Genomic DNA, 15,811 nt, shown 5'->3' with positions numbered 1-15,811 from the left:
GTGGGCTCCATCTAGTAGCTGATTTTAATATTGCTTAATGAATTTCCCTTCTGAAGGCAGAACATCCATTCTTAGTCTCTCTTATATGGTAAAACTTCACTTTTGTTTAGAAATTCTCTGCAGACCCATTATATTCAATCTTTATCAATTCCAGTTTTAATTGTTACCAGGATAATCAGTTATGAGTTAAATTGAACTTTTAAAGTATATTTACCTTATTTCTCTTTGCAGTTTCAGCCACACCTTGTATTGGTAGCAGCTGGATATGACTCTGTTGTGGGAGATCCAAAGGTAATATCAGCTTGGCCTTGTCCTTGTTCCAGAAAGCATGCTTGTAGACCTGATTACCACATGGCCAAGTGGACTCTTCATAAAGAAGACCTTGCAAGGGAAATTGTGACCTAGCAATATAATCTGCATTGGTTGCAAACTAGTGGTGCACTGAAATGAAAATTCTGGTGCCGAAACTGAAAACGAAAATTCCAAATGTACTTGGCCAAAAACCGAAATGCGCAGTTTTTAAAAATGAATATATATTTTTTGTAAAAAAATACACTTTGATTACAAAAACAAAAAAAAACACAACATATACCTCAATTTTTTTGTAAAATATGAAAGAGGATGTTACGGCGAGTAAATAGATACCCAACATGTCACGCTTTCAAATTGCGCACGTTCATGGAATGTGGTCAAACTGCGGTACTTAAAAATCTCCATGGGTGATACTTTAAAAATGTCTACAAGTTGGCAATATAACATTACAGAGGAGGTCTAGTGCTAGAATTATTGCGTTTGCTCCAACGTTCGTGGCGATACCTCATGTGTGGTTTGAACACTGTCTACATATGTGGGCGTGGCCTACACATGCGTTCATCACTACGTGCTACGGGGGACGGGGACACGTTTAAACTTTTTAAATTATCTCTTTTTTTCATTTTGGGGGGGGTTGCACTCTCCCTTTAAAAAAAAAATTTAATCACTTCTATTCTTATCACAAGGAATGCATGCATCCCTTGTGATAGAAATAATTAGTGACAGGTCCTCTTTATATAGAGATATGGGGTCAATAAGACCCCACATCTCTCCTCTACAATGTAAAGCATCAGATAAAAAAAAAGCATTGATCTAGTGCTTTTTTTTTTTTTTTTTTACAAAATGGCCGGAACCGGAAGTGACATCACTCCGGTCCTCCAAGGGCATAGAGATGAGTGGAGGCCATCTTTCCTTCACTAATCTCTATTCCCAGCGCTGGGATCGTTTGTTGGATTCTCAGGTAATGCTGAGAACTACCGAGCGGCCTCCGGTGGCAGCAGCGGTGGGCAGGTGGTGTTTTTTTTTCGGCACCTGTATTGGTGCTTTTTTTCATTTCAGCCGATGGCCAAAAGGGGTGTTTTCAGCCGAAACATTTTGGCCACCGAAATTTTGGTGCATCCCTAGTTTCTACTTTTTTATGGTTTCATTGCAGTCTGTATTCCAGTCTGGGAGATTTCATTGAACTTCAAGTCCTAAAAACACCCTGTCACATCCTAACAACAAACACAGTGTCACTAAAAATGGGATTACAGAGAAATCAAACACTACATTAAAAATGTGTTGCAGTTCTAACCTTTCCCACTCAATTCAAGGGAAAAAAAAATTTGGCTGATGTTGGGTTTTAAATAGGGTACAAATCTCAGATATAATTGCAAATACTATACAGTTAAAACCAATGGCCCTCACCTGACCAATGCTAACCCGGATCTCCCCCTTCATAACTTTATCGACTAGCTGCATTTGTATCTGTATCAGTGCTTTTTTTCATATCGGCCAATGGCTGATAGGGGTGTTTTCACCCACCAAAATTTCAGTGCACCCCTATTGCAAACATTAGCTGTGTTTTGTTCTTGAGTACAGAAGTTTGCCCTGGCTTTTGCACATTGTTGACTGAAGCTCAGTATTAGGGCACTACCTTGTTAATGATACAGTCCAGACTTCTTCTTGTCATGTGAGGTCCAATATCATCAGTATTTCGTTACCAATGAGGGATATTAAAAGAAATCCCTTCAGCTGGGATGCAGACAGCAGTGTAGATCATTCTGACAGGCAGCAAGGCTGCATTTGTCAGACCTTCACTACTACAAAAAGTCTTCTAAAGCAGTGTGGTGGGTGAGCCTATCATAACATCATAGCAGTCTATCATAGCAATGTGGTAGAGGAGTCCTGTACATAGGTGGTACACACACACACATATCATCCTGTTTTGTTATTAGACCCATAAGAATTGGTTTATGTCTGCATTCTGAAAAAAAAAAACATAATCCAATGTGTCAACAATATCTTATTTCCTCCGTCATGTCTGTTTGTACAGGGAGAGATGGCTGCCACGCCAGTATGTTTTGCTCACCTGACACATCTCCTCATGTCTTTGGCTGAAGGAAGACTTATTTTGTCCCTTGAGGTGAGCTGAAATATCTGCATTGAGACTGGTGTTTTTTGTTACAAAATTTGTAGTATGATAGTGGCTAATTTTACTACCTATCAATGGGGTCAGACATTTTAAATGGTTGTAGACCTTATAGGGTGATTAGCTATGCACGTGCAGTTTGACCACTGGTGCTGTCAGAGATGCACGAGCTTGGCTTGGCAGCTGGCGGGGAAAGAGCACCTGCCGACACAGCTGGCGGTAATGATCTTGGAAGCAATATTACCAATTTTCTCCCAATGTGCTTTTGGAGACACAACAGAGTTCTGATATATTTACAAGGAGGATGGATACTAAGATGTACGTTTATTAACCAGTAAATTACTGTTGCTGAGTTCCCTGGCATTCTCAGAGCAGACAGCTCTCTGAGTGCCTGTCTAGGAAGCAGTGTAGATCGCTTCTCCTAATGAGGAGTGAAGCGACCTACAAACGCTTTGAACTCTGAAAAACAGCTACTGTTCCTGTAATCTCATGGGACATAATGAGATTACAGTAATGAGATCAGTAAAACACATAGCTGTGGGTTTATTACGCAGCGGTGAATTACCGCTGCTGAGTTGGTGGCTCTCCTCAGTACACACAAATACACAATAATATACAAAAATATATATATATACAAATAATATACACACACACATATGCTTTTCCACTGTCTTGGAGGCTCTGAAGGAAGAAAAAACTTCCTCCTCAGTACTCCAGCAATTCACTCTTCTCTCCCGGATTCTCCACCTCTGGGCAGGGAGAATTTTTACACAGATTGGCAGTGAAGGGCTGACATCGCTCCTTCATAAACTGGCCTTTTCTGTGTTTGAGAAGATCAGTGGAGAACATGGTCATCTCTGTTTCATAAACCACTAATGAACTGAGATCAGCAGCGATCCTCAGGATCGCAGCAGATCTCAGTTTCATAAACGGACATTTAAAGCGGGGCTCCACCCAAAAGGGGAAGTTCCGCTTTAAGCCTTTGTCCCTTGCTCCCCATTAAGGATTGGCACCTTTGGGGAGTGGGGGTACCCGAATTTGACAGGTACCCGTTCCCACTTCCTTTGCGTTTGCCTAGGCAATCAGAAGCAGAAGTTACCCCCCCCCCCCCGCCTCCCTCCCCGTAGTATTGTGGGACACGTGACAGGTCCCAGAAGACTATGGGGCCATTCACAAAGTTCAGCGCTTCTCGGTCATGCGCAGTGGGCACCCGGATGTGAAGCCGCAAGCTGTCACAGCCGGGTGCCCACACTGAAGATGCCACCGCCAGGGAGAGAAGACGGCTGGTGAAACCAGCCGTGGTGAGGACATCGCTGGACCGAGGGACAGATAAGTGTCTGTATTATAAAAGTCAGCAGCTACAGTTTTTGTAGCTGCTGACTTTTATTTATTTTTTTTTCAGGTGGAACTCCTCTTTAAGAGGTAGAAGGGTACGTTTCTTAGTTTTAGCTCGGTGTCCTAGGAAGCCGGTCATCTTACGTTTCTCTAACTTCAAGAAAGATTTCTTTTTTCCTTTTTAACTTTTTCTTTCCACCTCCCAGTTAGCAGTTCTATTTCATTTGGTATTATGCTGGAGTATTTCTGCTGGCTGATAACAATGTCACATTACATAACACCTGAAAGTGGTCATTGGCAGGTGTCCGAATATGTCCAATAACAGATTGGCCAACTGTTGTCTCATGTCTGTGACTGGCAGAAAATAAATCTTTTACATTAACTGAGATTCTTAACTTCTTGTGCTGCATGTCTTTAAGTGCTTTTAAAATTTTTGGTGGCTTTTATTTCTCAGTTCTGTGCACATCTCTGCGCCTTTGCTAAGGATCTTACCTTCTGTGCGCATGAGCAAATGCTAAGATATTTTAGGACTAGAAGTCCCATGCTTCTTTGCACTTTCCTGGTTGTTATTGACAGGAAGATGGATGTGTCGGCATGCTGCGCATTGGCACATCATCTTGTAGTTCACACTGGGAATGTGCAGCCTATGGTGTCAGCCCTGTTCCTGCAATTCTCTCAAGCCTTCTCTTTCCCTCAAGCCATCATTGCCACCCTATGGCGGGATGGGGCTGGGTAACCTGAAATCAACAGGTTCAACTAAAGAGAAATCTCCACAGAAAAAAGCATTGCACATAATGTATTCAAAGGAAAGTAAGCTCATCTAAATTAATTTAGCAATTTGGGTTTATCTACACTTTAAATTATCATCAGGTCCTTCCACCAATATGATGCCACCTTAATTTCAAATATTGCTGCAATGTACAAAATTGTTGGTTTAAACCACTGGGGAAATTGGACCTCTTGTGCTAGTGTCTGAAAAAAAATGGCTTATGTTATGAGCTGAAAATAAAAGCTGAGCAATGGATGACTTTGTTTTTTTATCCTGGCAGGGTGGGTATAACTTGCGCTCGATTTCAGAAGGGGTCTGTGCTTCACTGAAGATTCTCCTCGGAGACCCTTGTCCAAGTTTGACTCAGCCCTTTGCACCCTGTGAGAGGTAAGATTTTTTTCTTTTAAGCTTCTCTTAAATCTCATGTTTTTATTAACATACTTTTAGGTTGTTAGCAGTATGGTTTAAGCATTTCAGATGTCCACTTTATATAAACTCTGATGCCCCTAATAAATATTGGTTCTTGAAATATTCTGCATTAAAGGAGACCTTCATCCCAAAGGACAAGGTGGGTTATCAGGCTCTAACCCCATCCCTCTACCTTTCACCTCTTCATGCCAGCCGTACGCAAATTAGCGGCTGCACTGAAAGCCCTGGGTCCTGTTCTAACGATCGGGACCTGGAACTCCCGATTTTGGATCACCTGATCGCTATGATAGCTTCTTATTGGCTGTCATAGTGATCAGTCTCTGTGAAGCCCGCCCCTGTGTTTCCTCTCTGTCATTTAACACCCCGGTCACATCGGGTGCGACTTGGCATGTGATTTGCATGCCCTGTGACTTGCAAATCTTATGCCAAGTCACATCCTATTGTCTGCTATTAGACTTGGTCGGAGCCGCACCGATTTCTAAAGTAGTGAATGCACTACTTTTGTTGCGATTTGCATAGACATCTGTGTCAGATGTCTTGCAAATCGCAACTGAAATCAGCATCTCACCCGATTTTTAAATTGTGCAACTTCACTGTAAGTCACACGATTTCAAAATTGGCTTTGATGTGCCCAGGAGCTCAGAGAGTAAAAAAAAGTGTTTTAAAAATAAATAAATAATAAAATAATAGTTAAAAAATCCCAAAAATGTAGATCAAGGTTTGATCTAGTTCAGTGACAGGGTTAGTGTTTGGGTCAGAGTCAGTATTCTCTTTTTTTTTTTTTTTTTTTTGTTCAGGATTTTTTTAATTTTTAAATTAGTGTCAGTGGCGGGATAAAAAAAAAGTAAAATGCGCACTATTGTTTCTGGGCTGTACTACGGGTACAAACAACTAACATACACATATATGGTATCGCTGCGATTGTCAGGAGCAGGAGAAATTCTTTTGAGTTGTTCTTTTGTGGTAGGTTATGGTAGTAGCAAGAAGTATACAGCTAAATTTAAAAAATGGAAATCAGGAGATATCCATTACCATTCACCACCAAATTAAAGCCCAATTTGTCCTGAAAAAAACAAGGTATAATCCAACTGGATGCACTATGTAGTTGTGATGATATGTACTGTTTTGCTAACACATGTCAAAGTTGCAAAATTGTGCTTAGGCGTTAAGATTTGTTTTACCCTTAGGCGTAAATGGGTTAAGTGCTGCAGGGCAGAATTTCCACCTTTCTTGCCTAGGTAAGAACGACATTGTGCATGTGTGAGGATGTGCTGAAGGCTCTCTGAGCTTCAAGGCTTGTCAAAAGACCTTTGACATATCTGTGCATGTGTAAGTAACCATGTGTGCAAGGGCAGCGCAGTGAAGGACCTCTTTTCCTGGGCATGCATGAGCACAGCTCGGCACATGCGCAGATCTGCAGCAGGGCTTTGCCGGTCTAGCAGGCTGAACAGAGCCTTTGGTCTCTGTGCATGCACAACACTATCGATAATAGAGGCAGTGGTGGAGGGGATGAAGCTATGATCAAGAGAACCGAAGTTTCTGTTTAACTTTGTATGTTAAAGTACACTTCCAATGAAAATCTTTTTACTTTTTAGCTTTGGAAAGAATATGAAAGTGTTTGAACTGCCGGCAGTCTTTTGTTGTTGTCCTTGTACATGTTGGAGAGATTTACCCTGTCCTGTTGACCATTCCCAGCAGGAGTGAAAGAGAGAGGCATTGTAAAATTGTTTGGTGTCATCTGAATAGAATTAAAGAGGATAACTTTTAGTGCGGACAACAGTTGAACGTAGGGTTTTCTTTTATTTTGGGAAACTGTCCACTTCCAGTTGTGTCTTAGGGAACAGGAGGTGCAGGGGAGTTACACTGATGGGGCTATTATCGTTAATAAATATTGTGAGGGGCTCTAACCCTTCCCAGCTCTAACCAAAACTGTTAAAAATAATGTGGTACACCTTAATGGTCTACCCTAAAATAAAACACTATACAAAACACTATACAATATAATAGTGCTATATAAATAAAAAACAATTATAAGCTATACTATATTGGCACCAAATTTCCAGCTTTAGAACGTTTTGTACTGCAGGTAGGAGCTTTGTAGGCTTGTGGTTGTGTTTATATGTGAATAATTTGTCACATATTTGACTTCTGCAGTGCCCTGGAATCAATCTCTGAGACCTTCTGTGTTCACAGGAAGTATTGGCGAAGCCTGCAGGAACAAGGTAGGTGTCTGTCCAGAACAGCTTGAAGAAAAAGCTCAGCTTTTGGAAAGAAAAAAAATGCACTTTTTTTGCAGGTAAAAAAAATAATGTGCATTTATTTACTTCCAAAAGAGCCTGCGGAGCATTGTACCCTTGATCAGCAGATTGTGGGTGAAATCTCGGGCCTCTGCAGACTTTCAGCATAGCTGTCTGCCCATACATCGTACAGGCAGGCGATTATTTGAGAGCAGGAAGATCAATGGACCTCACCAGCACGAAGATTATTGGGTCTCACCAGCACTCTCGCAGTTCATTGAAAACTATAAGCCGTCAGCCGCAATGGCTGATGATACATGTAGGCATTCACAGGAAACTGTAATTGAATGATGTGGCTGTTTGGGAGGAGCCCTGCATGGCCTCAATGTTTTCAAATTGTGACAGCAACTGTGGGGAGAAGATTCCTCGCCAAGTGTCATAGGGGGGATCGGGGGGAGAGGCTGCAAATGCTGGAACATGTTGCGTGTTCTACCCTTAAAATGGGTGGAACATGTAACATGTTCTAAAGGTGAGCTTATCCTTTGAAGAAAAAAATCCCTATTTGCAGTTAACCATCTTTCCTTGGAAGAGATGATCTGCACTATAGTAGCCTTCATTCTTAAAGTTCTGTGTCTTTATCCGCCCCTTGCACTTCATTGTGCTGACAGTATAGCTTGAAAATAGCAAAATATTTTCGGCATATTTTCTATTCCATTAAAACCATTGAGAAGTTCCAGTCTTTTCTCACTCTATAAATTGTGTTTTTGTTTATGTCCCCTTTGAATTGACTTCTTATTACTTCCTGTCCTCACAAGGAAACATATCCCCAATGCAACACACATGCAGCAATAAAAACATACAGAGGCTATAAACCTTTTCCTATCAAAACAAAAACGGTTATCTAGAGTTGGAAATTGCACCTACCATTGCATTAGGGGAGCTGAACTTTCCCTTCCTGATTCAGCCAATGCTGTACCTTTTGAGCTGTCAACTTTCATTCACCTGGGCAGTTCAAAAGGAAAATATGAGGAATAAGGCATAAGTAAATGATACTTGTATGAAAACCCCGTGTCAAAATAATCAATAGATGATAGATGTAGGTCAGAGATATAGGCAGTTGAACTCGTATGCACATCTTGACTTTCTCTTAACCACTTCCAGACCGGACACTTTTACCCCCTTCGACACCAGGGCAATTTTCAGCTTTACATACTGTCATCCTAGCAGTACAGTGTCACCATGGTGACACTGTACTACTTGTGGGGGGTGATGAAGATTTTTTTTTTTTTTTACACTGATTGCTTTTACACCCATATAGGATGTAAAAGCAATCATTTCTCTTTCTCTCTGTGTGCATTCTTGCACTCATTGAGAAGTACTGATTGAGCTGTGATTGGTCACAGCTTGTCACATGGTACAAGGCTGTTGTGAATAGCCTTGTACCATGTGACCTCTGTGATCATTCACAGATTTCACACGTAGTAAGCAATGATGTCACAAGTGTACTTTGCATGTGATCATTGATCGGCCAATCAGTGATCACATGATCGGGACCTCGTACAGAGGTCCCGTCTGACGATCCATGTTTCACTGTGTCCGGAGGACACAGCGGGCACCGGATCGCGGTGCTGCGCGCTCCGAGGGAGCGCGCACAAGCAGGGTGCGGGGAGGCCGTTTATAAACGGCCACCCGACTCTGCACTGCCACCGTCCGGCCGTTTATATGCAACGGCCGGTCGGGAAGTGGTTAAATGTGTCAAGCTTGGCCCTTCCCTGTTTTTCCTATTGGCCTTTTACATTAAGATATTTATGTGGTGCTGGTGGGGTGAAGCTTGGTCTTTACAGTTGTTATAAATTTTAACAGAAGATATCCCTTGGTCAAATTATTGTTTTAACATGTAGTTTTCACACAAAGCAAGCATTGTTTGCGTCTTTTGTTTTCACCATATGTTCAGTTTTATTTGCTCTTGTTTGTGACACGTTCATTGTAAACTTCAGGTGTCTGTATTACAAGGCTGCTGAACTGGTTCCAGCAGTGCAATACTGGAGCAACATGTTTTATCTGCACTTACAGTATTTTTGGTCAATGTTGCCAAACTGGTTCCAGCACTTCAACTCTAGAAAGTCCGAAATCCGAGGCTGCACATTACAAGGAGGTGTGAATCTGCAAAGTTTGCCCTTTCTTGTAGTGTCAGCTGGTGGCTTTGCCCCTTTTAGCATGAGCTTATTAGCCAGTAATGCCACCCTTCCTAATGATGGGTCATTAGGAACTTAGTGGAGGGTGTTGGAACAATGAATGACACTACAGAGAAGTGTAAAAAGTTTGCACATTACAGCATCCTGGAAGTCAGAGTTACTGGTCTTCAGAACAGTGCAACTTAATATACGTGTAAGCATGGTGGCTGCTTTAGAGATCTGGAACCTGATGCTCACGTGGTATCTTCATTTGTTTTTGTTTTATCCTTAGATTTCACTTTAAATCAGGAAACTAAAGCCCAGGAAATCAGCCAGGTCACATTAGAAGATACATCAGAGGATACTCTAACAATCGTACTGGATGCAGCAATGAAAGATGTGATGAGAAAGATGCCACAGCAGCGCACCGGCCTGGTGTATGATGAGCGCATGATGGAACATTACAACATGTGGGACAGGTGAGGAGAAAGACGCAATGTAGTGTTTTCCTTATTCATTAAAGCAGAACTAAAGTTCACCAATACATCACTGGCACCAACATCGTCTTGCTGGCTTCTTCCAGGTGCAGGATCTCTGGATGGCTTGATTGGTTGGTGAAGGGTGACATAACTCCCGTGCATGAGTGCAGGAGTTCATTCAGTCAATTGCCAATGTATGCCAAGAATGTACACTGGGCGGAGCATGCTGAACTCAGTGTACATTCTAAAGAAGACTGCGAGCAAACAGGTACGTTTTATTGCAGAAGAGATATAGCATATCCCTTCTGCAATAAAGAGCCTGTCTGCTCAGTTTATTTTCTTATCAGTTTTGGTTCCACTTTATAGAAGAGAAAATTCTGCATAGCACACTTTAGAAAACTTATTGACTAAGCCTAAACATTATACAGACTAGTTTACTTTAAAGGGCATCTCTAGCTGAACACCTGAACTCACAGATGAAAAATATATACCTGACAAATGATTGGTAAAGCAATGAACATACTATGGTGATCTCGTAACCCAGCTATGCTGGATAGTATACAAGGGTGACGTGCAGTTATGTCACAGGACTGCATGGTATATTGTAGACCTTCAAGGTCAATGTTACTGTTTATTATTGTCAGTAGTTTGCTCAGTGCTGTTCTCTGATCTTTTTTCTTTCTCAGTGGCCACCCTGAAGCTCCACAAAGAATTGCACGAATATACCTGTGTCATAAGGAAATGGGACTGTTGGATCGCTGCGTTCGTCTCTCCCCCCGTGTGGCAACCAAAGAGCAGCTACAATTGTGCCACAGGTGTGTACATACAACAGAAGCAAATCATTTTATAGCTTGGGACTTCTTTTGCTGAGTTAGGAAAGTGTGGAATTTAAAGTGATATTAAAGGTTTGGTTTAAAAAAAAAGCATGTTATACCGGCTCTGTGGGATAGTTTTGCACAGAGCAGCCCTGATCCTCTTCTTGGGTTCCCGCGACAACACTCTTGGCTTATCCCCTTTGCCCAGTGCCCCCATTATCAAGCCTCTTGCTATGCGTGCACTGGTGCATGCTCGCTCCCGAGCCCTGCTCTATGGGTTCATAAGACACATAGAGCCACTGGTCGGCCTCACCTCCCACTCTTTCCTCATTGGCTGTGATTGACAGTAGTGGGAGCCAGGGGCTCCCTCTGCTGTCTCAGCCAATGAGGAGAGAGAGTCCTGGGACAAACGAGGCTCCCATGTACAGCGCTGGATCGAGAGGAGGCGCAGGTGAGTATTCGGGGGCTGTGGGAGGAGCGCCACATGGAAGATTTTTTACCTCTGTGCACAGAATGCATGAAGGTAAAAAAACTTCAGCCTTTAGAACCATATTAAAGATATCAGAGGGACCAAGTACCATCGTGCCAGAGATTAAAGGGAAGATACTTTGGATAGTATTTTTTAAGGTGTCTGCAAATGCAAGAGCGAAAATTTAATTTATTGCAGCTTACCAGACCATAGATGTGGTGGCTGCATTAGTTTTCTTTATTTTAAGCTTTTTCCTTAGTTTTCACCTGGTGATCCTGCCAATACCATAGTTCCTGTCTTGTCGTGATAACACTCACTCGCTGTACTATATTTATGTAGGAGTATCATTGTCACTTGAGGACAAAAAGTGTGTTGGGACTACTAAACACTTCTTTCTCATCCTCATAACATAAGAGGGAAGTGTTCCATAGTTCACAGTGTGAACCAAGCAGGGCTGATAAAAGTGGATATTTCTGCAATATTTTTGGAGTGCTGTTCATCAGGCATTGAAGCATTTTAAATGTATTTGTTTATGAGACGGTTTAGCCCCCATTCACAGTTAAACAGTTTCCCTATGCCTGATTACACCTGATTATGCTGAATATACAGTCGCTCATTGGAAATAAACAACTGCTGCACACTGATGACGTCACATTAGTCCACAGACAACCACGAGGACTGTCCCCACTTTTGGGACTTCCCCCCGCTCTACCAGAACCACAGCCATCACTAGTGTAAACACTAGAAGTGTTCACAAACATTCATCCCATTCACAATGCAGGCAATGTTTGTAAAGTGCCAAGGACCACCAATGATAGTGAGATTGTTTTTTAAGGGCGTGGAGGGGGGTTTAAAATGCCACTGACCACCAATAATTGTAGGATCATACCTGAAAGGTAAATGTAAGTAAAACCACGTTTTTGTTCCTTTTTTCCTTTATATAGTAAAAGAAAAAAAAAGTGAAAAAAATATGGTTTTGGTTGCATAATAAATACCAACAAAAGAAAGTTCTATCTGCCTAAGGATAAGTTGAAACTTGTGAATTACAGACCAAGTTTGCACTCTGACCTCATTATGTGGCCATCTTTACATAAACATGATTGGTCTTCACAGTCTTCCATACATTGAGAAGATAGAAAGGTGTTCCCGACTGAAAGCCAGGGACCTGCATAGAATGGGGGATGAGTATAACTCCATTTACATCAACAACAAGTCTTACAGCAGTGCCTGTCTGGCTGCCGGTTCGACATTCAGTGCGGTGGAAGCTGTTCTTACAGGGAAGGTAAGATGCAAAACACTTTTGTATATGACCCAAAGTCATTTTTGATGTTCCATTGACATTTTTGATTAGCACCCCTATTTTTATGATGACCTTTCATATGGAGTTTTGTAGATTCTTCTACAGGGTGGATTTGATTTAAATCAAGTTGATTTAAATCACGATTTGTACAGGGGTAAAAATTATATCTCCCTCTCTGGAGTCTATACCTTTATAGTCATATAGTTAGTTTGGCTGAAAAAAGACAAAAGTCCATCCAGTTCAACAATTAAAAAAAAAAAAAAAAAAGTTATAATCCTATACTCAGAGTTGATTCAGAGGAAGGCAAAAAAAACAAGGAAAGCATGATCTAATTTGCTCCTGCAGGGAAAAAAATTCCTTCCTGTTCCCCCGAGAGAGATGTAAATCACTAGTGAAAAGGCTCCATTTAAATAATAATTTTTAAAGAGCAACTGTCATCTCTGTCGCGCAGCGGCTCCTCTGACCCGCTGTTGACTCACCGATAATCCCATTCACTTTGATGGGACAGCTGGTGATGTGACAGTGTCACAACAAGGTGAGGGATGTGGCGGCAGCAGGTGAGTGGTTGTCTGCTAACAGGCGCCATGATGGATCTAAAATGACAGTTGCTCTTTAAATGTAAGGAATCCAACTCATTCTTGCTGGTAGTTAGAATCTTTAACCACTTGCCCTCCTGATGATTTACTCCCCTTCCTGACCAGGCCTTTTTTTGCTATCCAGCGCTGCACTATTTTTTTTTCACACAAATAGAGCTTTCTTTCAGTGGTATTTTATACCTAGCATTAGAAGTGTTTGCCACACATTACTCACTCTTCTAACCACCTGAAGACAAAGCCTTTTTGTTCACAAGAAAAAATTCTGTATTTTTTGCTAGGAAATTACTTTGAACCCCAAACATTATATATTTTTTAAAGCAGACACCCTAGTGAATAAAATGGTGGGTGCTGCAATTTTTTATGTCACATAGTACTTGCTCAGCGATTTTTTGCTAATTTAAAAAAAAAGAAATACACTTTTTTACTTTTAATGCACATAACACAATATATTGGCCAATTATTTGGTACAATATAAGAGATGATGGTATGCCAAGTAAACAGATATCAAACATGACATGACAAACTGCATACATTTTTAATATCCATAGGCAATGCTTTGAAAGCCTTTACAAGCTATAATTTTAGATTTACAGAGGAGGTGTAGTGCTAGAATTACTGCCCTTGATCTGACGTTTGTGACGATACCTCACATGCATGTTGCAACCGCTGTTTACATACTGGCAAGGGCTCAATGCTCACGCACACAAGTGTGCACACGCTCAGGGGCGCGAGGGTGCTTTTTTTTTTTTTTTTTATCACTTTTAATGCTATCCCAAGGAATACAGATAGCACCTGATCCCCTGTAACTTCTATGGGCATTGACATATATTCTTTTTTGAGAAATCTGGGGTCTATCAGACTCTAGATATTTCCTCTGCCCTTACATTATCTAATTTCACCAAGATGGGTGTGATCAGATGCTTTCCCAATTTACAAATGGCGCTGTTCATATCCTGCGAAACTGAAGTGACGAAATGCTCGTAGCTTTTGATCTCTTAGACTATAGAGATGATTGACGCCATTCCGGTCTCCAATCAGGTCTATGGTCAGCTGGCAGAAACACCTGCTGCATTCTCAGGTTCCCCCGATGGCACGGGACTGCCCGAGAAGGCCGTGGAAGGCAGTGGAGGAGGAGGGCATCTTCTCCCGCTGCTTGTAAAAGCAATCCTGCAGCTAATTAGCCACTAGGATTGCTTTTACATGAAAGCCAATCGCCAGCTGAAAAAAATTATACCAGGATGATGCCTGCAGTACGTCGCTGGTCCTTGTTGGGTATGTATGCTATATTCTTTTTTTTTATATGCAGCCTGTGAGCTGAATGCAAAAAAGAGAAGAAATCTCTGCCAGAAAAATTGTGTGGTATGTCCACCATTAGAATATACCGCCCTGCATCCACCCACGTCTAATGGTGGGCACACATGAAAAGTTCTTTCTTTCTCATTCAGCCCGTGGACTGAATGAAAAAAAAGAGCCTAACATATTCCTCTATTCACATCAGTTAAATATATACCGAAGCATAGGGGCCATCCACCCACTGGCCACCCCAGGCCCCCATGCTTTGGCATATATGCTCTTTTTTAACTGTGGATGAAAAATCTTATCCAACAGCGCTGCACACATCTACTTATGTATATTCTGAGAGCAAGACCCTGTTGCTGTCAGAATAAACAAGTCAGTGCTGCAGCTGAATGGCATTCCGGCAAAGAAAACAGCAACGATTAACAATAAAACAGTAAAATCGTAACAGAACAGTAACAAACACGAAAACAACAAAAAAAAACACAACTATTTTTGGTTTTTGAAATTCTTTTTTTTTGTACTTGTACTGTTTTATGGGATTTTTTTTCTTTTTTTTTTTTTTTTACTTGAACTTAACAAGACTGTAAGGTCTCTTAAAATGGGATAGTCAGTTTCCTGACTACTTAACATCTTTTGAGACCCTGTGCAAATATGTGCCCTGAACTGTGCCATGCTGTATCCTATACTAATACTCCACTAGTGTGTGGTAGCGACAGAAGCAGTCCTTGTGGCAGAGACCACTTTGGCCAGGACAGGAGGGACAAAAAAAGCGGGTGTCACACCTAATTCCATGTCATCTGCTACAGACACAACATCTTTTTGGAGTGTCCTTTGGGTTGGGGTACCAGGAATGGCATCGGGAAAATGCCTCTCATGCAGCTGGCTAACTGCATCTGCACCATCTGGATACAAAAGGGCCATGATGATCACTTCCTGAAATTTTAGGAAGGATCCACTTTGTACAGTTGCTTTGTTAAGCACAAAAGCATTATATAGAGCCAATTGAAATAAATAAACAGACACTTTTTTGTACCAACATCTGGCTTTTTGGGAAACTAAGTACGGATTCATCATCTGGTCGTTGAAGTCCACCCCTCCCATGTTAAGGTTATAGTCATGAACACAGAGGGGCATCTCAACAACAGCAGCTGCTGTGGCAATTTGGATGGTCGTGTCTGCGTGAATGGAGGACAGTACAAAAACATCCTGTGCTTCCACTTCACTGCGAGCAATTCCTCTTTTTTCAAGCAGGCTTTTTCCCACTTTCTAAGATGGGTATTTACAAGCCATTTGGGGACACACCGGCGATTAGGTCGCACAGTGCCACATGTGCCAATTCCAAGATAGTACAAATGTCTATATAGTGGCACGCTGGAACAAAAATTATCAACGTATAAGTGGTACTCCATATGGAAAAAGGATGACACCAAGTCCCAAACTATCTTGCCAGTGCTTCCCAAGTAGTC

The 15,811-nt window shown here is 41.6% G+C and overlaps 1 protein-coding gene and 1 long non-coding RNA gene across 5 annotated transcripts in view; one reads left to right on the top strand and one right to left on the bottom strand.

Annotated features, from left to right (window-relative positions):
• The window catches only part of LOC149463454 (uncharacterized), a 66,416-nt gene that overhangs the window by 514 nt on the left and 50,091 nt on the right, over positions 1-15,811 (bottom strand). The window contains exon 2 of one of the 2 annotated variants that reach the window (XR_016312405.1): positions 8,138-8,215. The exons of the other annotated variant lie outside the window; for it this stretch is intronic. This is a non-coding gene — a long non-coding RNA (uncharacterized LOC149463454). The remainder of the gene's footprint in view (positions 1-8,137; positions 8,216-15,811) is intronic. 2 annotated transcript variants of the gene reach the window in all.
• The window catches only part of HDAC6 (histone deacetylase 6), a 76,061-nt gene that overhangs the window by 33,459 nt on the left and 26,791 nt on the right, over positions 1-15,811 (top strand). For all 3 annotated transcript variants that reach the window (XM_089674978.1, XM_089674979.1, XM_089674977.1), the window contains 7 exons: positions 232-291; positions 2,348-2,437; positions 4,828-4,934; positions 7,131-7,198; positions 9,680-9,866; positions 10,553-10,681; positions 12,264-12,432. In XM_089674978.1, the coding sequence (XP_089531104.1) occupies positions 232-291; positions 2,348-2,437; positions 4,828-4,934; positions 7,131-7,198; positions 9,680-9,866; positions 10,553-10,681; positions 12,264-12,432 (810 nt within the window). The remainder of the gene's footprint in view (positions 1-231; positions 292-2,347; positions 2,438-4,827; positions 4,935-7,130; positions 7,199-9,679; positions 9,867-10,552; positions 10,682-12,263; positions 12,433-15,811) is intronic.

This window comes from Staurois parvus, unplaced genomic scaffold, assembly GCF_062004578.1.
Source record: "Staurois parvus isolate SC_StPar_1 unplaced genomic scaffold, SC_StPar_1.0 ptg000154l, whole genome shotgun sequence".
NCBI classification, from domain to species: domain Eukaryota; kingdom Metazoa; phylum Chordata; class Amphibia; order Anura; family Ranidae; genus Staurois; species Staurois parvus.
The sequence above is the reverse complement of the archived record's forward strand: the minus strand, read 5'-3'. Positions and strand labels throughout refer to the sequence as shown.